General features: G+C 41.6%; 1 protein-coding gene across 1 annotated transcript in view; it reads left to right on the top strand.

The window, feature by feature from the left end:
• YEATS2 (YEATS domain containing 2) overlaps positions 1-20,253 on the top strand; it is a 41,244-nt gene extending 20,991 nt beyond the window's left edge. Inside the window, exons 20-32 of the mRNA XM_079978673.1 lie at positions 263-424; positions 1,292-1,465; positions 2,087-2,285; positions 4,634-4,765; positions 5,399-5,497; positions 6,867-6,978; positions 7,106-7,179; positions 9,327-9,406; positions 11,908-12,106; positions 15,356-15,582; positions 16,165-16,239; positions 16,525-16,598; positions 17,732-20,253. Coding sequence (XP_079834799.1) covers positions 263-424; positions 1,292-1,465; positions 2,087-2,285; positions 4,634-4,765; positions 5,399-5,497; positions 6,867-6,978; positions 7,106-7,179; positions 9,327-9,406; positions 11,908-12,106; positions 15,356-15,582; positions 16,165-16,239; positions 16,525-16,598; positions 17,732-17,840 — 1,716 coding nt within the window. The 3' untranslated portion in view covers positions 17,841-20,253. The remainder of the gene's footprint in view (positions 1-262; positions 425-1,291; positions 1,466-2,086; positions 2,286-4,633; positions 4,766-5,398; positions 5,498-6,866; positions 6,979-7,105; positions 7,180-9,326; positions 9,407-11,907; positions 12,107-15,355; positions 15,583-16,164; positions 16,240-16,524; positions 16,599-17,731) is intronic.
• Positions 20,254-25,278: the final 5,025 nt, after the last annotated feature.

Below are 25,278 nucleotides of genomic sequence, written 5' to 3'. Positions count from 1 at the left end.
CCCATAAGTCCCCAGGCATGAGGAGAGTTGGGAGGCCAGCAACATCAGGCTGGGGAAAGTTGTTGAGTTTCTTAACTGAGATGAGGTGGTATCCCCCAGATAAGTGGTATTGGAAGAGCAAAACAGTTTGCCTGTCAAAAAATCAAACCTGAGAGGGCCAGAATTTGCAGTAGGACTTCTTCTTTAGAGAGGTTTCTCTTTGGTGGTGGTGGGAGCAGAGTCCTTGGGGCACTCACTTTGGCAGTTTCCTTCTTTGGTCCAGGGCACCTTTTTAGTTGGCCAGCCATCTCACCAGAGTTCTGCGAAACAAGCAACATCTGGAACAGTTGTGCAAGGTAACGCAAGTGCTGGGACACCATCTGCACAAGGACACCAGGCGTTGAAAGTGATAACTGGACACAAAACAGCAGCTCTGTTTGCACAGGTAACTTCCATGTTTAGGGCTTTGATTGGGATTGAAAGAGCAAACACACAACTGGTCCAAGGCGGCTTTGGGCTTGTGTGTACTGTGAAACAGCAGCCCTTTCAGTATGCCTACATATCATGTAACTTCTGAAATGGGAGGGGGCTTTCGAAAGGTGCTTGTGATACGACATGGGGTGGGCGAGGTCAGTTATCCAAATGAAATAGTTGGAAATGCGGCTGGGCAGGCCCAAGTCCTTGGGGATGTCTAAAGTAGCTCCCTGGATCTCAGCCTTTATTGCAGACTTTTGTTATCAAAGGAAAAATACAACACTATAAAAAGGTTCTCGACTTCCTCATCAGAATAGTGGGATTAGGAGTGGGAAAGTAGAAACAAGGAATTACTTTCACTTGCTTTCCAAAACAGTAACTGTATTGATCTGTTGTACAGAAAAAGAAAAGTACCGGTAATCCCATCAAACCCAGTGGGACTTTCTTCTTGGTATTCTGTGTTTCCAGGCCCATCCCAAAGCATTTAAAAACAGATTGGGAGGAATGCCCACTTATTTTCATCACATTTTTTTGCAAACCTTTGATTCACAGGAAGTTGCGGTTTTCATTTAAATTTTTACAGTGGTACCTCAGGTTAAGTACTTAATTCGTTCCGGAGGTCCGTTCTTAACCTGAAACTGTTCTTAACCTGAAGCACCACTTTAGCTAATAGGGCCTTCAGCTGCTGCCGTGCCGCCGGAGCCCGATTTCTGTTCTTATCCTGAAGCAAAGTTCTTCACCTGAAGCACTATTTCTGGGTTAGCGGAGTGTGTAACCTGAAGCGTATGTAACCTGAAGCGTATGTAACCCGAGGTACCACTGTATTTTAATTTCAAAGGCAGCTTCCAGTGGACAAGCATCACTGATGAAAATATCCGATAATACACTGAAAACCTTGCCAGCATCGTCGCAGCTCTCAAAACCTGGCACCACTGTGCTAAGAGTATCTGGTGGAGTGATCACTGCAGCGACAACGTCGTCCGTGACTCTGCCAACAAATGGAGTTGCACAGGTGAGGTCAAGTGGTATGTCAGGTTTCTAGTGCAAGTGCAACCGCTCAGGAAAGTAGCCTATGAAATTAAAATCTTCTACTTTTGATTCTCTTGAAGTAAAAGGTATTTTAAATTTTCAGAAACTGTCCTGCTTGCTACTAGCTTTACTTAAGAAGAAAAGAAATTACTTGGTGCAATTTGATATTTTGCCTTGGCTTATTGTGGTTGCCACTTACCCCTGATTCCTCTAGTTCTGCGGCATTTGCAAAAAAAATTGCAGAATTTTTACTCCTTTTGTTACATTTACACCTCTCCTGACTCCCACAAGGGAGCTCCGGGCAGCGTACAGATCCCAGGCTGGATCAGCAGGCAGAGGAGGGCTTAAGCAGCTCTCCTGTTCACTCTGTGATTCTCTCCTACAGATTGTTACTACTATTCATTAAATTTGTATACTGCCCTTCATCCGAAGATCTCGGGGCACTTCACAGAGGCCCCCACGTAATCTTGGTTACGTGCATGTCTAAAAGCACAAGTTTGCGAAGGTAATGTGTGCTTCCACATTAAGTTCGTAAGGGATGAATGAATTTGTAATTCGTGCTGGCTGGCGTTCTTCAACCCAATATTCAATCATTTTAACACAGCAAGCGGACAGTGCAAGTTCTAGCTCATCTTCAGCTGCAGGCCCTGTGGTGAAGGCGTCTGGACAGCAGCCACAAGTTCCTGCCAACCAGGGGCAAGCAGCATCGGCTGTGCCTAATAAAACAAATGCATCTGCGGTTGTAAGCATTGCTCCTTGGGTGGCTGCCCCAGCCCCAACCTCTGGGAAAAGTGCAGTATCAGGTAAGGAAAATTCCCTTTCCTTTGCTCCTGCTACCTTTTAAATCTAGACCTATAATGCATTGATATTTTGGGTGCTGAAATGGCAGAATTGGGAGCACCTAACTAGGCCACTAGGGACGCAGGTGGTGCTGTGGGTTAAAGCCTCAGCGCCTAGGGCTTGCCGATCGAAAGGTCGGCGGTTCGAATCCCTGCGGCGGGGTGCGCTCCCGCTGCTCGGTCCCAGCGCCTGCCAACCTAGCAGTTCGAAAGCACCTCCGGGTGCAAGTAGATAAATAGGGACCGCTTACCAGCGGGAAGGTAAACGGCGTTTCCGTGTGCGGCTCTGGCTCGCCAGAGCAGCGATGTCACGCTGGCCACGTGACCCGGAAGTGTCTCCGGATAGCGCTGGCCCCTGGCCTCTTAAGTGAGATGGGCGCACAACCCCAGAGTCTGTCAAGACTGGCCCGTACGGGCAGGGGTACCTTTACCTTTACCTTTTAACTAGGCCACTGAATTTGTGGCCTGACCTCTTTCAAAAGAAAATCAAAAGTGCTGGTGTTTGGTCTGCCTGTAGTCCATTTAGGAGTTTAAAGGTACTATGACACATATATGGTGGAATTGTTTAAACATCAAACAATTTTGGGAAACACTATATAACGAAATGAAAAAAATGTTCAGATATTCATTTAGGAAAACACCAGAAGGTTTTCTATTAGGAATAGTACCAGGAAGTCTAAAGGAAGAAGACAAGACATTATATTTATACGCAACAGTAGCCGCAAGGCTATTGATTGCGAAAAATTGGAAAAGTGGTATTATACCGACAAAAATAGAGTGGCTTGCCAAATTATTGGAGTACTACAATATATCCAAAACAATGGGAGAAATTGGAAGGATCTCAAAAGAGAAGATAGACAGGGACTGGAAGGTGTTTAAAGGATACTTGCAAAACTATATTGAAAAATCAGAACTCCTATTAGAATAAACAAGTTCTGTTTTAAATACTGGAATACTAAATAAGATGGAAAACAATGTGTAATAGAAAAAGAAGCATGAAATTAGGTTAAAGGTGTGTGAAAGAAAGTAATAAAAGTGGAAAGAAATTGCAATTGAGTAGATTGGAAGTCTAACACAAAGGTGGGGTGAGGGATGGTGGATGGTGATGGGAAAAGGAATTATCTGTGGGATTGAGTAGGTATGTTTGAACATTTTTCAGGATTGTATGAAATGTATGTTTGTAAAAAAAAAAAAAAGGTATCTTGAGATCAGCCTTCACACATATGCTTGAGCTTTGAGTAGCATCCGCTCTTTGAGCTAGTATTAATAAAGTGCCAATTGGCGAGTTCCAAGGATGCAGCCTTTTTAGTGGTGGCAACACTCTTGCCGAATCTTCTCCCAGGAAAGTCCACCAACTTTCCCCTCTTCTGGGAAAAAAACAACTTTATTTCTGTCAGACAGCTTTAAAATCTGCTGCTGCTGCTGCTGTGCTTTTCTGCTTGTTTCCCTTGGTTTATTTAATCTGTGTTTTTATTGTTTTTATTTATGGGGAGGGAGTTTGTAAGCCACTTTGTGTGGAATTTTATTTAGATATGGGACATAAGCAGTTATAGTAAATACTTCGAGGTGGCAGCAAGTGGTTTAATATTTTTTTTATGTAAGTAACTATTTGGAAAAGTTAAGGTGCAGCTAAACTCCGCAACTGTGACTGCTAAAAGGGTGCAGAGTTCTTAAACTCTTGCATTGCTTCCAGAAGATGCACAGATAGGCAAAAACCTATGTTTTCAAGGGAAAGGAGTTCCACAGCTGAGGGTCTGTTGCTGAGACCCCCTCTCTGTGTGCCCTTGCAATCCTAGAGAGGTACATGGATGTTTGAGAGGGGCTTCACAGCACACAACTAGACTTAATGTGGACAGTATGTGATCAAGAGCTTCTGATGGTTATTTCAATTGCCAATCTGATTTGGCTCCCCTGCGGCTGCTACTATTCTTCTTCTTCTCTCTTTTGATATCTTTAATTTATAAATCCTCAGTCACAAGAATGAAGTGTGTTTTCTTCAACATTATTTACCTGTTCAACTCCATTTCTAAATAACAGAACTTTATTCTGGATAGGCAATATTTATCAGTGGTACATCGCTCCATCACTGCTTTAGAAACACTATCTTTGCAGAAACAACTATATATTATTTTTTTTTTTGTAATTATGACTTTTCAGTTGTAGCTGCAAATTGACTGTTTAATTGTCAGACTTCCTTAGTGATGGTTATCAGCATCTCTCCCCTTTTTGTTGTTGTTGACAGAAGAGTTGATTTCATAGTCTCTTGTGCAGAAAGGAGCAAGAGCTCTCTTTAAGCATGACTTCTCTTCTAGGATTGTTAAAGATCCACTCCAGTCAAAATAGTCCCCAGCAAGCTATTTTGACGGTTCCCAGCCAACTCAAGCAACTTGGTGTGAGTGCTGCCTCTGGAGGAGTCCAAACAATATTGATGCCCGTGAACAAAGGTAAAATGCAGTTTGGCAAGACTACAAGTGTGTACAGATGCTTTTGATGAGAGTATTTGGACAGTTTAGGTAACCATATATTAGCTTAAGAAACTAAGATATGGATTGTGCAAAAAACTGACTGACCATTTATGAAATCTATTTACTATAGTTTCCCATTACATCTTAACCAGGAAACTATAGTTATGAGCTTTGCAACAATCCAGGTTATTAAGCCAACTTCAAACTAGAATAGCCTGAATTGTTCTAAAGCTGATAGCCATATTTTCCTGGTTTAGATGAAATGGGAAACTGTGGTCAGGTGGATGCTTCCTGGTTTGTTTGCCAGCTTGTACAAAACAGATCTGTGCACAGACTCAAAAGGCTTGTTCATATCTTAACATATTAAGCCAAGGCATGATCATCCAAGTGCAGTTGTTGTTATGTGATACATAACACACACTACTGACACTTAACTATAGACTTAAGTTACTATAAACAATTGACCTGTGCATCTCCACTAAGGATTAGTAAAATAATTGATCAATACAATTGCCTAGCAGTTTGTTTGTTTGTTTGTTTGTTTGTTTGTTTGTTTGTTTGATGAAAATACCTACATATCAATGTGAAACCAGTATTTTTCTTTTCTCTCAGTGATACAATCACTTTCATCCAGCAAAGTATCTGCTGTTACACCCGTAACCTCAACAAATGCAGTTGTTCCAAGCCCTTCTGCAGTGACTGTTGCAAAAGGTAAAATTACTTGTTATTGTGATCAGACCTTGCCCTTGCTCACCTGTGGAAAATCACTGACATCATTATCGGTGGTTGTAATCTAATTTATTTTATGTTTGATTCTTCTTCTGTATACATTTTTACCAGGATCTGACTTGGATACAAAGACTTGCCAGCCTGATACTTTTATGGCAAATGTACATGCAGAAATGTGGCTCTGAGCTTAGTAAAACTGAGTGGTAGCGGGGGGCAGGGGGAGTGAAGTGGGCACATTGGTTTTCTTCTTTTTTTGTCCCAGCAGATCTCCCATTTTGTAACACTCCTCATTGAAACCAGTGGGGAAGAGAATTAACTACACTAGCTCCAGGCATAACTGATAAGCCTGATCCCAGGAATGGCAGGTCAGGTCTCTGGATCCAGCCCCATCCCTCAAGTGCCCTGGTTTGAGCCCTAACCCCAAATACCTCTGGCACTAATACTATCAACAGTAGGTCCATGTCTCCAGAAAATTATGTGGCAGACAAGCCACACGCCCCCACCAGCAAAGCTCTTTCCCACCATTGTAGAGGTACCTCCGCCCCATCAAGACAGCAGGACTGAGAGCATGGATCACTCTGTTAGCTTAATAAATAAGTCTGCAGTAGAGTAGAACAATGCTACAAGATACTCAGAAGGCGCTGATATGTCTGTGGTCAAATTCCTTTATGCACAAGAACTAAAAATGCATACAATGACACATACTGCTGAGGCATAACAATATGGGTGCATTTTTCTCTGTAAGCAGTATCCTAAAATGTGGTTAATTAAAAAATGCTTTTCAGCAGCTCCAGAAGTACAGCAGCGGTTTCACTTGGGAGTCTTAGGGATAGTGCTAATGAGCTTTTAATATATTCCTCTCATAAGAAGCTGCTGGTCTCAGCTGAAATATTTTCCAAAATAACAGAACAGAAATATTCTTGTGTGGAAAATGAAACTTCAGGTCATTATCTTCCAAAAGAAAATTCTTTCAATATTCAATACTCTAGACGGTGCTGTTGACTTCAATTCCACCACCAACATTGAATTGGATGGAGACTTTTCAGGAGAGCGTGGATATTTCAAAACTGTTTGGATGAATTGCAGGATTTTACACATATTTTAGAGGACAAGCAGGGACCTGGTTGCTCCAGCAACAAATTCCCTGGAGTAACCAGCCAGACCATCTCAAGGTCTTTTTCTTGTCCTATAAATATATTAAAAATGCAGTTATTCAGTTATAAATAACAGCTTTGACTCCTTTATTAGCTAATTGGCAGGTTCAAGGCTAGGCAAACATATATTTTTCTACAGATGTCTTTTAAAAAATTAACAGGTGTATTTATTTTAATTATTCTTTTATCTTCTGAAGTTAAGCTGGAGCCTAACTCAGCAGGACAGAGCTGCAGTTCGCTTGTCTCCCAAGATGGTCAGGTGACAGTCAAAGCAGAGGAAAGTTCTGAACTTGGAAACTATGTCATTGGGTAATTATTCTTGCCAAGTTAAAACTTCATGAGTTGCAATAGGGATATTGCTAACTGGGGGCCATATTTGGGGGGGAAGGTACCTAAAAGCGATAATATAAAACGTGCTCTCTTGATTTTTTTACAGGACAGAGTATTTGGACAACCTCCAGCAACTTTTGACAGCAACAGTAAAGAAAGTGCCATTGATTGCTGAGAGAAGTAAGAACCTACAGAAAAACACAAAAACACACAATTTTGTTTACATGTCACTTTTCCATATTCAAACCATGCTCAAGGCAGCTTACAACATGAAAAAATTACCTAATTACAAACGTTACAAAAGTAGTCATAATCAGTAGATAAAAGATTTAAAAGTACACAACCAAATTGAACAATTTATTTGCCAGTGAACTATGACCTCTGTGGCTATTTAACTTTGAGATTTCATCATGGAAAAGAGCAAAAGAACTCAAGAAGCCTCAAAAGATGTTTTTTGCAAAATATATAGAAATCTGAATAATCTCAGTACTCTGTATAGTTCCAATCTCACTACTCAGCCAGATAGGTGGGGTAGAAGTGATAAATTATTATCTTAACCTTAACTTAACCTTCTCTGCACAAGTTGTAAGAGTTGCAGGCCGCAATCCATTATTCATGTTGTTTAAAATATTTCTTAACAACTCCTTATTGGAAGATACCAGTGGTAGTGTGCTGAACTGTGAATAGAATTCACACAACATAAAAGTTCAGCTTAAAATCAAAGTTGGGGTGCCACCACAAAAAAGGCCTTCTCCTTTGTGGTAGGATAACATGCCTCTGTTAAGTAAGTCAGTGTTTCCCAACCTTGGGCCGCCAGCTGTTTTTGAACTACAATTCCCATCATCCCTGACCACTGGTCTTGCTAGCTAGGGATGATGGGAGTTGTAGTCCAAAAACAGCTGGAGGCCCAAGGTTGGGAAACACTGCAGTAAGTAATGCCTCTCCAGATTACTAGAGATCTTCCTCAGATGCCCCTCTTGCATGCTGCTACCTTCAGGTGTTTGGGGTCTCAAGCCATTTAGGGCATTAAAAGTATGCACCGACACCTTAAATTGGGCTTGGAAGCAAATAGGCAGCCAGAGTAGATCTTTAAGAATAGGCATCTGAACAGCTCTTGTTGTACTTGAGCAGCTGTGTAACACATTGCAGTAATCCTGCCAGGAGGTTATCAAAGCACGGTTCACCATGACTAGGCTATCCCTGTCAGGGAATGGTTGCTTGATGACAGTGGCATCAGTAATACTCAGAAGGAACTATGAAGTTTCCAAAGCATTTCACATGCCTTACCTCAGTAATCCTTATGACAGACCGGAGATATGTATCTTACCACTGCTGGTAGCTGTTTGCAGCCATTTGTCAATTTAATCCATCTGTTGCTAATTAAAGTATGCATTGATTGCCTACCTGCAAGCTGCCCATACTGTTAGCACTATTAATGTTTCCCTGGTAACTAACCTTACATGCCTTGAGGGAAGCTTGAAAACAGCAGGAGCAAATGTGCAAAACTAGGTGGCGTAAAGAAAATGTAATGACAGGAGATGCCATAAATATGTGTAATGCCTCTTTTTTAAAAATGCTGTGTAATTGTGTGGGCCTCCTATTTGGGAAACAATGCTCTCCCCCTCTGCTTTGTAGTATTTACCCACCCCCACCCCCCAAAAAAGCCTGTTTCCTGCTCTTATATTTTCTTTTCTGACATTTATGGGTTCTTTTTACCAGCAGAGTTTCTATACCTTTCCGCAGTGTTGTTGTTTTTTAACACAATTGGCCTTAAGTGATTTTCTTAGCCTAGTTTAACGGACAAAGGTAATTCCTTACTATGGATGCCGCTGACCAGTTTTCATTTTTGAGAAATCAGAACTCTTGTTTCCATTTTCCTCTTTTGTTTCACTTTGTCCTTTGGGTCACCATAAAATAATATGAACTTAGAAAGTGCTTGCGTTCTAGGTGCCTTGTAACTAAGGGAGTTTGAGCCTTTTTCTCTGAGGAAAGGCAACAGGAGAATCAGTATTCACTGAGTGGGTTGTCTATTAAGAGCAGGGACCCTGAAAGGGATTTGCTGCTATTAGAATATCCTGCTGTAGCAGCCATTTTGCCTACTCTCCGAATCGTTCATTTGGCAGAACACAGGAGTAAGTGTTTAGATGAGATTGCCACTTATTTTTTAATTCTGAGGCTCAGGAAATTTACGCAACACACTTGTACTTTCTCCCTCATGCAAAATGATGTGCATAACAAAATGTTCAGGAATAGCCAGTCACACAATAAATTTAGTTTCATAGCTGTTAAAATTTATATTTTTTTGGTGCTTTCCCCTTGCTTTTTAGCCGAAGATGCCAACTCTTATTGTGCCAGTTCTGTGGAACAATATTATAGCTGGAATATTGGAAAACGGAGAGCTGCAGAGGTAAATCTTCTTAATGTGCTCTATAAAAATGAGCTTAAACCCTCAGAGAAATGTCTGGCTGGAAATCTGTGCCTTTGTGGAGCTGATTTTTATTTTTAAAATCTCTTCCAGAAGCCTAGGTTATATTTAATATATATGTGTATACCCATTTTCTTTTTTCTAATATAGTGATATTGGCTTAATAAAATGTAAATAAATTTGAGGCTTCCAGATATTTTTAGCACTAAGTGTGAATCATTGTGTAAATTCCTATGACTAATTTGCGTTAACTGTTTTTTATTCTGAATTTTAAGTTGTTGTAACCTGCCTGCGGGACGCAGGTGGCGCTGTGGGTTAAAGCCTCAGCGCCTAGGGCTTGCCGATCGAAAGGTCGGCGGTTCGAATCCCTGCGGCGGGGTGCGCTCCCGCTGCTCGGTCCCAGCGCCTGCCAACCTAGCAGCTCGAAAGCACCTCCGGGTGCAAGTAGATAAATAGGGACCGCTTACCAGCGGGAAGGTAAACGGCGTTTCTGTGTGCGGCTCTGGCTCTGGCCAGAGCAGCGATGTCACGCTGGCCACGTGACCCGGAAGTGTCTCCGGACAGCGCTGGCCCCTGGCCTCTTAAGTGAGATGGGCGCACAACCCCAGAGTCTGTCAAGACTGGCCTGTACGGGCAGGGGTACCTTTACCTTTAACCTGCCTGCTGAAGGGTGGATAATGGCGATGGTAATATAAGAAATGGAAACGTGGTTCTTTGAGACTTCTACCATATCCTCATTCTGTGATGTCCAAGTTTTGTCTGAATAACCTAGATCATATGGAGTTAGTCAGGAGGCAGCATGGTTTAGTGGTTAAGAGTTTTGGACCAAGAATTGGGAAGACAAGGTTCAGTTTCTTCACGCAGCCATGAAGCTTGCTGGGTTACCTCGACCAGTCATACAGTCTCATTCTAACCTACTTTGCAGGAATGCTTTGCTAATAAAAGGTGGAGAAACTGTATGTTGCCTTTAACTGATTAGAAGAGGGTGTGTACAGTTGTACCTCGCAAGACGAAATTAATTCGTTCTGTGAGTTTTTTCGTCTTGCGATTTTTTTCGTCTTGCGAAGCACGGATTTTGGAAAAGCTTCAAAAATCACCAAAGTCTTCAAAAAACCTCAAAAAAGGCTACCACACCGCGTGCTATGAGTTGCTCCTCGAAGTCAAGTCGCAACTGCACCCCCTGAATGCATGGTTTCAATAAAAAGGAAACAAACTTGCAAGACAAAGGAAACAAACTTGCAAGACGTTTTCATCTTGCGAAGCAACTCAAAAAGCGAAAAACTCTTTCGTCTTGCGAGTTTTTCGTCTTACGAGGCATTCGTCTTGTGAGGTACCACTGTAATAGAAATCGGACCCCCCTGCTATGTATCCAAGTAAAGTGGCAAAGACTTGCAAAACACTTCAGTGGAAAAAAATCATGAGAGCTGTAATGAAATGAAAGGCAGGTTTACATTAGTAAAAACAATGAAATTAAGGACACCTTCACTTTAATTTCCCATTGGAGATTTATTACCATTGTTAAACATACTATGACTAACTTCTTGGCCAGTCTTTGGACAGAGGATTTGCTATTCATTTCTTCTTATTTTGTTTTTCCCTTATTTGTTCTTCTGTTTCTCTTTCCTGTTTCACAAAATGACCCCTCTGTTGTGCACAGAATACAGGAAAGTAGGGAGGGCGCCCAAACAAGGCACACATTGTCCCCCCAGATGTAGCAGGCTGCAACAATGGACCCATTTGCCTCTCTACAAGTAACAAAATAGTTAGCAAGCTTTGTCAGACTCTGTTTCAGACTGCAAACAGGGAGGGAGGCTGGGAGCATGATTCATGAAATTGTACAGGGAGGGACTGTGCTATGTGTGTGGCAAGGGGCTGGTGGTGCAAGTTGTAATGCCGCCCCCCCTCCAAACCCCTCCCCCCCGATGCTTGGGCCCTGCACAATTTAAGTATCCCTTGTTCTTTGAATGATCTAGAAAAGGCATAGGCAAACTCCGGCCCTCCAGATGTTTGGGACTACAATTCCCATCATCCCTGCCCACTGTTAGCCAGGGCTGATGGGAATTGTAGTCCCAAATATCTGGAGGACTGGAGTTTGCCTATGCCTGATCTGAAAATACACTAAGAAATCATCATCAACCTTAGTTTACGGATTGAAAATCTAAGGCCATACACTGATCAAGGAACTGAACCCATAACTGTTTCTTAAGCCCTCTGGGGGATAATATGTAAAAGCAGCTATTTTCATAATGTCCTATTTTTCATCATGGATCTGATGAAATGCATTCCTGTTTCAAAAGCTTTTTGCTATATCTGCAGTGCTCTTGGTTGTTGTTTTTCTGCAGTGAACTACAATGGTGTTTTGTTTTGTTTTTACTAATTTACCATAATTGATCCTATTCTAAAGTTGTAAAAGATGGATAAAAACAGGGGGGTTTTGTTCTAAATCTTAGCTCTTGTCCTTTCTGGATTTCCCCCCGTTATAGTGGCAACGAGCACTGACAATAAGGAAGATCCTCCAAGAAATCATAGAGAAACACCCAAAATTTCACAACATTGCCCCCTTGAAAACAAAGCAGGTTGTAAATTGGTGTCGCTCCCGTGGCTACACACCACCTGACCCGGAAACTCTGAGGAATGAAGATTCCATAGAAGATGTGCTGACACAAATAGACAATGAGCCAGGTAAGGAGTCTTATTTTAGAATCTCAAAACATCTGTACCTTGGCGATGATTTAACAACGCATCACCTCCAGAGTTCCATTTATAAGCCCCTGGCGCCAGTTTAGTTCTGTTCTGTCCATTTCAGTTTTTGCTTTTGGGATCCCAAAGAACCCACTAAATTTAAGAAAATTTGCCCTGATTCGATGCTCCTTTGCTCTTTGTTGGGTTTGGTGAGAGTCAAAAGAAACCACAAGGTTTTTCAGGCCACCACCACCATTAGAGGCACAGGAGCCCCAATGGGTGAAAACATGGCAGTCCAGAACCTAAGTTGTACCTGATTTTGACAAAGCGAATCTAGATTCCGTGTTGCACAGCATGGTATATTTATGGTGCACTATTTAACTGTACTGGATTGCATTTCTGTTATAAGGGTCGGGGAATCTTTTCTATCCCAAGGGCCACATTTCCTCCAGGTCAGTCTTCAAGGGGCCACCTTGCCAACAATGGCAATGGCAAAAACAGGCAGAACGATTGATGCGGTTCTTACCTCTGTGCGGTAATTCAAAATATGCAGTGGTAGTTTCTAAACACCCACTTCTCTCCATCCTGCAGGCATTAGCGCAGTGCACGGACACATTCCAGCCAGGCAAAAGCATACACGGAGGGTGTAGATCGGGGCTTGGGGAGAGGGGATGGGCTGGGAGGAAATCCTGAGAGCTGGATAGAGCAACTTGGAGCGCCACATTTGACCACCAGGCCTGAGGTTCCCTAGCCCTACTGTATAGACAGAGCATGCTGCTAACTTGCTCATTTGGAAGCTCTTTCAAATTGAGATAGGTTAGGAGCTAGCAAACGTTGTTTTGCAAAATCCATAATTGATTTTGGAAACAGAATTGCTGCTCTCCCTTACTTGTCCAATCTGTCTCTCCTGAAAGTTTCAATTTCATCTGGCAGACATAATTCAGAAGCTTTCTATTCCTAAATGACTTCTACTGAAAGTTGATATTTTTTTACACTCTTGCCAGAATGGCGGGTGCTTGCTTGTTTGGAAAGAGTGAGTTGGGTTTTAAGTGGCAGCAAGAGTGGGGATTAAAGCAGGAATAGGCAGAAGGAATGATTCAGCATCTGTTTATTCATTCTGCAATGCAGAAGATGTATCCGGGTTTTTCTATCCAAAACTTGAAACTGCAGAAATAGAAGCAAAAAATCAGATTTTACTGGAAAGCACTTGACGTAATATTAAAAAGGAGGACATGGAAAGGGAGGGGGGAGGGTTTAGGTTTCTGCTGACCATCCCTAGCTTCCTGATATACGTGGATCTAGAACATGTTCTGTAGGGAACGTCACAGCTAGAAAGACTGCAGTCAAGCCTGGAGTGGACTAACAAAAAGGAGGCAGCATGCCTCAGTGGCCCAGTTCTTGCTATATGCACGACTCACTCTGATGTGGATTCCTGGAGTGTGTTTCTGTTGGTCTATAGAACTTCACGATTGTACCCTTTTAACCATTTTAAAGAGCTTGAAAAGGAAGTGCTTTCTCTTGATGAGAGTGGGTCAGTTTCTCTCTGTTGTCTACACTGGTTTCTCCTTGTGCTCTACCAGGGAGGTGGTGAGAGAATGAGAGCAGGACATTCTTTATGCTTGCCCACTCTGTGCATCTGCCATGTGTTTGTTTTATGGGTAACTTTTCCTAGAGAAAAGCTCTAGACTTGCACATCTGACCCCATAGGCATCCATATTGTTTTGGAGAAGAGGTAAAATAAGAGAGGGTCTTGCTTTCCTTCTGCCTGTAACATGTGATCAAATTTGTAACGTTAGTGCCCGGTTCTAAATTAATGTGTTGCAAATGGAAGCATTTTCTTTTTCCCTTTGTTGCTACCCTTGGATCCAGATGCTGGGGGGGGGGCACCTCGTTTTCACTTTGAAAAGATTTCTTTCATGTTTGGAACATTGGTTCTACAAATCATTTGCCTTAGGGCTAAAAATAGGTGTGATTCTGTAACCTCTTTAATTTGGGCCTGGAAAGCAATGGGCAGCCAATGCAGAGTGCTGTCCTTGGCCCTTTAATGTCCTATGCCAGCGGTTCTCAACCTGTGGGTCCCCAGATGTTGTTGGACTACAACTCCCATCATCCCTGAGCTCTGGCCTTGCTAGCTAGGGGTGATGGGAGTTGTAGTCCAACATCTGGGGACCCACAGGTTGAGAAAGGCTGTCCTATGCAGTTTGAGGCCAGGATGCCTGAAGGACTGCCTGCACGTGTATTAGCCTGCTAAGGTTTACGGCAGGGATAGGCAACCTAAGGTCTGGGGGCCAGATCCAATCACCTTCTCAATCTGGCCTGCAGACGGTCTGGGAATCGGCGTGTTTTTACATGAGTAGAATGTGTCCTTTTATTTAAAATGCATCTCTGGGTTATTTGTGGGGCATAGGAATTCGTTCGTTTTTATTTTTTTCAAAATATGGTCTGAGGGATAGTGGACTGGCCCACGGCTGAAAAAGATTGCTGACCCCTGATTTACAGTCAGCTACTAAAAGGCCACAGGTTCCCCATCCCTAGACAAAGACCTGTGCTATGACTGGAGCCAAGTACCCCACTCTTCCAGAGCAGTTTTGCAATTGTTAGTAAAAGGCTCTTGAAATGTTGATGCCCACTGCGTATAAGTTGCTTTTTAAAGCTTCCTCCTTTGTCACAGTAATATCTATAAACAAAAATTCTTATTTTTACTGAACTGTGTGTCCTCGCTCCAGTTCCAGAGTGCTCTGACTTGCATTTTTTTTTTACAAGGCAGGCAGTGAAACAGGCATTTTTATCCATAGCTAGGCTCCCTCACTTTAGGATGAATCCAGACTTAAATTAGTTCTGTCAATCAGTGGAACAAGTTAATCAAAAATCCCATTTATTTCAATAAGACTAAAGCTTGACTTAGTGTGGATGCAAAGCTGTAATGTTTATCTGGTTACCCAGCTGCTGTGGGGCTGGAGTCATTGTAGCAGAATGAGGCCGGTCGTGTTGAGAAATGTCAGTCCATCCACATCATCAGTGTCTCTATTTTTATGGGCTCCTTTTCAGGCATAACGATGATGGCAACTTGAGATGGCAGGATGTTGTCACTGGAAACCATGTTCTGGTGTTGGGCAGTAGCAATTGGGGCTTTTTCCTCCTTGCGGTTCAGCACGAACTCCGAATGCCTTTTAGTTGCACCCATCTGTCACTAGATACAGATCTGTTTGTAAATCCTCTTTCTGTCTTCCCGATTGCTTCTTGGGAAAGAATGCTCATCTTCTTACACCACTGGGGAAGAACTGTGTCGAAAGCTGGAAGAGCTGGAGCGGTTCCTCAAGCAAGAGCCAGACAATGACGAGGAAATAGACATTATCAACGTTGCTGAGCCTCTGAAAATAAACATTAAAAAGGAACCAGAGGAGAAGCAAGAGGAAGCAAAGTTCTACTTGGCACCCCAACCTACATCAGAGTTTGTGCGTGAGACAGTGGAGCAGGTACAGAGAGAAATGCTCTTCATAGCTAGATGAAAAAATATTCACTGCCTCAAGCTCTTGACAGTATAATACATTTGTCCTGTGATACTTGCAAGCTGTGTTGACGTTTTCTTTACAAGGCTGGTTGGAGCTTGCTGGTACTCCTAGACTGCCTGGAATTTAATCCCCACCCTCAATTTGCCTACACCAGCTTTCCTCAGTCTGGTATCCTCCCCATGCTTGTCTGTTTTGCTGGCTGGAGATGATGGGAGCTGTAGCCTGAAACCTCAGCAAGAGGCACTAGGTTGAGGAAGACTAACTTAAACTGATAACAAGAACCCCAGGACCTGATGTGGAGATGGTGACGTTTAGACCATAGCAGAAAGATAACGGGGCTCAACATAGAGTGGGCAGGCCCAACTGGGGATCCAGAAGTTTTCCTGTCATGTGCCTTCCACACATCTCCCCCTCCCCACCATGCCAGCAAGTAGTTCTGTCAGGTTGTCAGAATCCCATTTTAACAGAATGTTTTGGTCCCATTTGTCTGCTCCTTTGTTTAGTAGTCAAGAGCGGTAACCTTTTATTCACCCTCTCATTTTATAGATAGGAATTTCCTTTCAGCCTGTAGAGCTGCACAAGAACGTCTATGCGTCCGTAATAGAAGATATGGTTTTAAAGGTAAACTGTTAGAAAACTTTTTGTCATTCAACAGTGTAAAATCTAAGTCATAGCTTGTTGAGTGAAATGCAGAAAAAATAAGTTGTGGCTTATATGAGACTGCATGTCCAAAGTCCTGTTTTTATATATATTTATATAGGTATGGTGTTGACAAGTTAAACAAACGTATCATTCTTTGTAATTTGTGCATGGAGATGTGTCAATTTTATAAGACATGGTTTGTGATGATTAAAAGCATTTCTTAACTGTTTATGTTCTCTGTCCTTGAAACCATCTTTATAACAGGCCACAGAGCAACTGGCAAGTGATATACTAAGAGAAGCTTTGGCAGTTGGTTACCAAGCAGCACCTCACAGCAGGTATACTTGCTTAGGTTTTAATTATACTGTGTAACTTGTGTGGCATTTGTGCATTAGACAGAATCTATGTTTACTTTGAGGGACGTGGGTGGCGCTGTGGGTTAAACCACTGAGCCTAGGGCTTGCCGATCAGAAGGTTGGCGGTTCGAATCCCCGCTGCTGGAGTGAGCTCCCGTTGCTCGGTCCCTGCTCCTGCCAACCTAACAGTTCGAAAGCATGTCAAAGTGCAAGTAAATAGGTACCGGCGGGAAGGTAAACGGCGTTTCTATGCGCTGCTCTGGTTTGCCAGAAGCGGCTTAGTCATGCTGGCCACATGACCCGGAAGCTGTATGCCGACTCCCTTGGCCAATAAAGTGAGATGAGCGCCGCAGCCCCAGAGTTGTCCACGACTGGACCTAATGATCAGGGGTCCCTTTACCTTTACCTTTATGTTTACTTTGAGGACTATAACTTTAACTTCATAACTACGAGGCACCAGAAGTCTCCAAATCACTCACAGACTGTGATAAGACATGGTTCCGTGTCTTCTAGTTGCTATTCTGTGCACGCCGCCCCCCCAAAAAATCCACTACAATCCTAGATTTCTCAAGTTATTTTCTCTAGCCAACAGTCACTTCTCTACCAGGGAAGACAGAAAAACAGCTTCAAAATGGACCAGGCAATCCTGATTCTAGAGAGAGCACTAAGGAATATGCAAAAATGGCTTCTCTTTTCCATTGTCTTTAGGAGGAACTTCCTGAGTCATTTTCATGCCATTTTTGCATCTTCCCTTGAGCTTGTGTGACTCTCTAGCACTCATCAGCCACAGCTCTGATTTGTTAAAAACCACTGAAAGGCAGGATTGTTCTCACAAAGCAATTGCTTCAAATGGAGCCTCACATTTTGCTTTGTAACTTTTGTTCTTAAAGGGCTACAGGATATTACTATTTTTTAAATGAAAGTTCAGAGTCTGGGCAGGCCCTGATAATAGTAAGAAATTAAAATTTATTCATGGTGCAAATCAATACCAGTTTATAGCTGCATTTTATTTGCACAGTTCATCCCTTGTGGATTTTGTTGTTTGCTTAACCAGGTGCTTAGATGGAGGCTTGAGGACTAACATTCCCTTGATATATTCTCCCTTCTCCCCCCAGGACTCCAAGAGAGATCACCGTGATGAATATTCACCAAGCCATCTGTAACATTCCCTTTCTGGACTTCCTCACAAACAAGCATATGGGAATATTGAGTGATGAACAGTGATCTGGACTGGAAAGCAACATGAACAGCAGAATAAAGTTCTTGGCACAATCCCATCGTGTTCAAATAAATATATATTTTAGTGTTTGGTTTAGGCTACTTTGAATACTACAAATTAGTGTTTCAAATTTTAAAAGAGAGAGAAAGCATAATTAAAAAAAAAAAACCTGTTCCAAATTCAGCTGCCTAATTTCATTAGCAGTTGCTCCTATGTGAGCTACCTGCGAAAATTATGATAGCACATTAGATCATGGCCTAGACTGCTGGACTCCTGCTTTATCAAGGAAATGATTCATTGCATAGGGCTCAGTTAGTGTAATTCAGAAATAAATTTAAGCTTCCTTAATTCTCTTTGGAGCATAGCTTCCTCTGACATTGGTGGTTAATTGTAATGATGGTTACTGGAAACAAGCCAAATTCAACTTATAGTTCATGAAGCTGGCTTGTTTTCACTTGCCATCAGTTGGGCAATATGTTAGTCTAGGATAGAAGCAAAAGCTTCTGATATCTGTGCTGTTGCACCAGAGGAAAGGAAGCATACAAGCCCCACGAGAGGCTTGTTCTTGTAATATTAAACCAGACTTCCTCAACCTTGGCCCTCCAGATGTTTTTGGCCTACAGCTCCCATGTTCCCTAGCTAGCAGGACCAGTGGTCAGGGATGATGAGAATTGTAGTCTCAAAACATCTGGAGGGCCAAGGTTGAGGAAGCCTGCATTAGACCATGACTGAGCATTATATACCAATACAACCAATGAGTGGCTTAGGTGTATAGAAAGGCAGCAAATTCTGTTATGGTGTAAGATGACATAATGAACATGGTAAGAAGAAGTCTAGACTAGGTTGAAAGCTTGTCCAAGTTGACAAATAATCCAAAATTAGCTCTTGGAAGGAAGTTGTTGCCAACCCTCAAATCACATGCTTAATTTTTCATTTATGCTGCAAAAAATAAATTCTGTCCACCCCCCACCCATAGACCACAATTGGATCCTTTACTTGACCAGTAAAAAAAAAAGTTATAGCATACTGAGCTTTCCTCTAATTTTTTGCTGAGTCAGTTCAAATCTTGTTTTATTTTCTGATTTTAAAATCTTCAATTGTGAGGAGCCATTTGTTTGAATTCCAGATAATAGGAATTGTTTAGCCCACAAGATAATAGGAATTGTTTAGCGGTTTAGTCATGCTGGCCACATGACCCAGAACGTTGTCTGTGGACAAATGCCAGCTCCCTCGGCCTGAAGCAAGATGAGCGCCGCAACCCCATAGTTACCTTTGACTGGACTTAACTGTCCAGGGTCCTTTGCCGTTTTCTTTTTAGGGTGTTTCAGCATTGTTTTCTTTCATTCTGTAAGTCATTCTGCAGCCTTCCTGGATGCCCTCGCATGCTGAAAACTCCATAGCATTCCTCAGCTGTGCAGAAGACAGCGATGCTGAACACCAGATGCCTAGCCTGCTAGTCAGTATGTTTTTTTGGGGGGGGGGCGTGTAAGCTGGGTCTCTCTACTTAAAGAATTCAATGCAACAATGTTTTTGGGTGATTAGAAAAAAGCTTTCATTAACAAAATAAAATCAGCATGTGCACCAATCTTAGAAGCTCGGTAGCACACATCCTGGCTTCTCACACTTCAATTGAAACTCGGGGGAAGATATCACAAAGCTACCCCACTGGACATTTTGAGATTTGGAATTGCAGGCAGTTGGGGAGGCTGTAGAGTGTTGCAAAAAAGTTTTAACCGGAAGGGGAAAATACCAACATACACCCAATGCTCAGCTGCCTCAAACAATAAGGCATGCTAAAAATAAACCCACACAGTATAAAGAAATTCTAAGGCACCCTGAGAAAGTGGCAGAAAAACAGACACCTGTTTGCCAGGTGGAAGGAATTTGGAGGGCATGTTTCATCATGAAAATCCTTAACCTTACTGTCAGGCTTGTTGACATTTAACTAGCAGCAAAAAGTACTAACATCTTATCAGTAGATGACTTGTAGGTGAACAATCTGAAAATAAAACAAGAACACTGAAACCAATATTAATCAACCTAACAAAGAGAGGCTGTTGTCTTGAGATAGCAAAGGAGCTGTTTCTCGATGGAAAGGGGGAGGGGAATCTGTCCCATCAAAGTTTAGCATGCTTCAAGTGATTTTTATATGTATTTTGGGCAAAGTTTTCCTTCATAGGGAAATGAAAATGGTGCCCAGCAGTTACTCTGTAATGATGGTTGGTTGGTAATGATGAAGTAATAATGCTGCTTCCACACACCTAGATTGCTTTTGCTAAACCAAAGTGAACGCTTTCAAATGTGTTGAAGGCTACCATTGTCCAAAATGGTCCTTGGCTTAAATTCTTTGCTTTGCCTGTATTATAATGTATAATTGTGTAATATACATTTACAATAAATTTTCTATATTAAACATCATGGGGCTGGGCTCTACTTTTTTCATGCTCTAAGCCTATGTTGCTTTCCTGTACATCTGCAATTCAGACGAGTCAGGAGGTGAGTGGCAGCTGCCATGTCAATGCCCATCAGTCCTACTAAATTGACTTCTTGTACTTTAGGAATGGGGAACTGTGGCCTCCATATGCAGAGACTCCCAGATTCCATCAGCCCCAGGCAACCCCTGCTAATGGTCAGGAAGGATGAGAGTTGTAGTCAAGCCACATCTTGAGGACCATAGGTTACCCATTCCTGCTGTGCTCCCTCTTAGGTGAATTGATTTTTTTCCCCCTTGGAGAACACTGTTGAACAACAGTTGCATAGCATAGTCTAAACTTCCATAAGGAGTACAGAATACACTTGCAGAACCAGCTACCATAAAGATGGAACCACATAAATATAGGTGTTTACTTTTGTTGCCTGAAAAGCACAGTATCATTGCCTAAAGCTACTTCTCCCCCCAAAAAACTATTGGAACAGGGACCAAGATGAAGAGTTAATTTTTACTTACCTGCTGCATATCTTCCAAAATTTCAGAGATTAAAATGAGAGGCATCTGTAATATCCCATTTCTCCAATTCCTGCCTCACATATCCGTATGCTGAGGGGTGTGGAGCTAAATGAATTTTTTGCCCTTCACTCTTACTAATAGAAAAATTTAGAAAACCTTGGTGAGTGCTTCTCTGCTGTATGTCCCACCAAGACTCCAAAGAAGCATTATTGTGGTACTTCTGACAAAATTTCAATGTCCAGGTTGTGTTCCCTGAACAATATTCAATCTTAATTACCAAGCTCTGTGGACAATTCTCCCAAGATCCCTGTGTCCCTTGACTATGAGAAAATAATAATACAGCCTCTGTTTCTTTCTTTCTAGCTTTAAATAAATATCTAGGCCTTGAATAAAAGAATGCTCCTCTTCCCCTTAAATTGTAGTCTTTCTCAAACAAGCCCACCTTTTGAATAAAGTCAATAAGACAAAGAAGTCAATTGTCATACTGATGAATAACAGCGAGGCTTGCAGAATGCATGTTGCCACAGCAACCAATTGCCAGTAAAACAGAGAGCTAAGGAAAGTTATATTGACAGAAGAATTCTAGGACTGCTTTCCACATTGAAAATAGTATGAAACACTCAAGTGCAGCAGCATGTCACCTTATATGCAAGTGTGCTGCTGTGATACATACATATAGATAGCTAGATATATATAGATAGATATATAGATATATTGATATATGTGGGCCAGCATATGTACTTCTATACTGCAAAATACACAGCTGTTCAGCCACTACCTATGCACAGAACTACTAACTAGATGGAAATAGCATCATTTGTGAAGAGCCCTCACCCCAATCCTTTAACAGTGGTGTATTCCCCCTCCTTAATTCTTGCCAGAATACCTGCCATTTACTCAAGCAAAAAGTACCTGCTGCTGCTTAATCCTTCTACTTTTCTTTCAATTAAAGGGGCATATTTTTTATCAGAATACAGGAAACACTTGTGTATCTGCAAAGGCAGCTTCCTACAATAGTTTATAACATCCTGCATAAGGCTGGGAAACAATACAATAATGTGTTCATAGCGTAGGAAGTGACTTTATGGAAAATAATCCCTCTCTTTCCCGCTCCACTACCACACACAATAGTTCCACTCAGTTGAGCCCAAGTATATATAAACTCTAAAGCATCACACAGAGTAAAGAGCACTGCCCTGATCTAATGTGAGAGAGCTGTGACCAGCAGAGGTTTATTTCGTGAATCTGTTCTACCAGGACCACAGATGTTGTTCTAGATGTAGGGCACCAAGCATGTACATGCAATGCTCTTACACACCTGTAGACCAACAGGATCAGAACTATCAGCTCTCCCCATGCACAGACTACCTGCCATGTGGGGAGATGAGGAACAGGTTGAGGCACTCAATCCAGGCACTCCCTAGGGCTGGCCACATTTTAGGTTGTGGGGGGGAAGAACAGAGGAATTCAACCAGTGCAGATTTCAGCTACATTCTTGGTTCCCTAAAGCAGATAATAGATTACAAATGTTATTGCTCCTTGGTATACATGCAAACCATCGAAATGTTTTAGTACTCCAAACAGTTTCCATTAAACTGAAGACTGATAAAGAATCTGTAGCCAAAATACATTTTTATTAAATTTATCTTTGACTCCATAAAATACAAACTTCATGTATAGCTGCTTTGTTGTCATCTTTTTTTTTTTCCTTTTAAGAAATCTTATTAAATTAAAAACAGAAACCAAATAGGCAGTGTGGTTTTCTTTTGTCTGTTTAGTAAAAGTCTGGATTGCAAATAACTGAACCAGTTAAAACTCAATTGCTTAAATATATCAGAAATTGTCAAGCAGAATAAACAGGTTTTTACTCAGAAACATTCAACATGCAACAAAGAATATTTTAACTATGTTCCTGAAAAACCATGATTCTTATCCCCATTCCCTTCCCCAAATTCTTTCTGCATGTGCTTACATTAGATGTAGGGCCATCTGCCAGATGGTCCCTGTATGAAATCTGAATTAGACAAGCACCCACTTATGAAGTAGATGAAGAATGAGTTCCAAAAGCAGTTTGTGATATGGCATGATGTACAAAGAAAAATAAAATGAAATAAAAACTACTATGGGGCACACCCAAGCCTTTGAGAGTGATAAAATCCTGTCAGGCACGTCAACATCCCACTGACACCAGTAGAGGGTGAGCTGACAATTATATCTTTTTATTGTAATAATAACTTGGAGTTTGGGACACCCAGTTTTCTCAGGATTATACCCAATATGGTTCTTGCTTAGCCACTTATGAACAAATTGAATATTTATGTTATCACGAACTTATTAATTCTAATGGGCAAATGTCAAATTCGAGTGCACCAGCGCAAAGCTCCCATGACTCCAATACAAACACACACATGTATAATTGGAGTAAGGGCCTTGGGGCCTCCCAAAGATCAAGTATTGCTTTTGGTTTTTTCCAGAGCCCACCAATACCCAGTCAGCATTTGTGTGGAGCACCATGAAGACCCTGCTTGAATATAGCCCACCATAATTTGTCCACCAGCAGTGGGGAACCTGTGACCATCCACATGTTGGTGAAACTACAACTCCCATCAGCCTTGACCACTGCCTGTATTGGCTGAAGCTGATGGGACTTGGAGGCCAACAACATTTGGTGGACCCCAGCCCACCACCAAAGGAGTGACGTACACTGAAGTCCCTAGCATCAGGGCAATAGATCATTCTGACATTTGCAAATGTCAGTTGGCAATTAGTTATTTTGATAAAATATATACAATATACAATATATGAGGAACTGAACTAACACTAAGAAATGGTTTATTAAAAGAGCCTAGGCAAAAGTTGCTTTCGTCTCAATACGATTCAAAAATGTAGAATAATGAAATTTTAAAATGATCCCTGTTTGCAAATTATGTTATTATAATAGCCACTATGTAACATTTCTTTAGTACTAGCATTACCAATATGCAGGCAATAATTTAGGATTTTGAAGGCAATAAATTTTCTACCTTGCATTCTCAAAACAATTAATGATAACTAAAAGAATACTAAGCATACTCTTATTATTTTGCGGAAAAAATCATCTGTTCTCTCTATGTACAATATTTACATACATATTAAATAGCACTATTACAACTTGAATTGGTCATTGCTTTAACATCTGGTCCATTGCAATGTTGTGAGCTAAACAAGTTAGTGCTACCAGTTCCCAATAAAAGCTGGTACCTTGTCGGGAATGTTTCAATTTCCCTTGCAATTTCCCTCCAATGGTTTTTTTCTCCACAAGATGTAATAGTTTCCCCTACCCTAAAAATGTAACAGGTACTTCAGGGTGGCTATACCAAAGTTGTGGAATAAATATACCTCAAATGACCATAAATGTGAGGCCTACTATTTTTGACAGGTGTATCCTAGCTGTTGTATGTAGGCCCAGCAGGAGTAGTTGGTGATGGGTATTAAAATTAGGAAACGCTTATGGTGCTGTGATCCTTTGGCTGTTATCTCGTGTTTTTAGGTATATTTCTATGGTTTTTGTTTTATTTAGATGCTTTAATGTATGCTATCTCAAGGTCCTATTGAGTAGGCAGTGTACAAATAAATAAAGACACCAAGCTTTTAAAAAATTCCTGTTTCACTCAATAATACTGCTCTGGGGATTCTTTTCGCCTACTAAAGATGTGGGATAGAAATAAATCTCGATCAAGTCTTGATTTTCAGGTCCAGAAAAAAAGTCTTTAGACCTTGGGGGGTACAGTGGTGCCTCGCAAGACGAAATTAATTCGTTCCGCGAGTTTTTTCGTCTTGCGATTTTTTCGTCTTGCGAAGCACGGACTTTGGAAAAGCTTCAAAAATCACCAAAGTCTTCAAAAACCTCAAAAAAGGCTACCACACCACGTGCTATGAGTTGCTCCTCGAAGTGAATGCACGGTTTTAAGAAAAAGGAAACAAACTTGCAAGACAAAGGAAACAAACTTGCAAGGCGTTTTCGTCTTGCGAAGCAAGCCCATAGGGAAATCCGTCTTGCGAAGCAACTCAAAAAACGAAAAACTCTTTCGTTTTGCGAGTTTTTCGTCTTACGAGGCATTCGTCTTGCGAGGTACCACTGTATTCTAAAATGGATGTGAATACTGAGGCTGTATGCACACCAACTTAAGAGAAGCTTGTGCCTTGCCTCAGAATGACCAAGCACTGGGCTCTTAAGGAAATAAAAGGTTTTGGCCGATCCAGGAGGAAATGAAGCAAAGATGTGAGACTGAGTCCTGGGAAAACCTCTCTCCAAAAGAGAAACAATCTTGAAACCAACCACAGCTCCTATCAAAAGAGCTCCACAGAATGGAAGGAATCTGGTGAAGTATTTAACTGGAGTAAGGACCTCTGAAAGATAAAATATTGCTTCTGTTTGTTCAGAACCCTCTAAAATCCAGTCAGCATTTGTGTGGAGCACAATCTAGGGCAAACTGCTCAAGGGCCACACTGTTCAC

This window comes from Podarcis cretensis (genome assembly GCF_951804945.1).
Source record: "Podarcis cretensis genome assembly, chromosome: 5".
NCBI lineage: Eukaryota > Metazoa > Chordata > Lepidosauria > Squamata > Lacertidae > Podarcis > Podarcis cretensis.
This window is presented reverse-complemented; position numbering and strand designations above follow the sequence as displayed.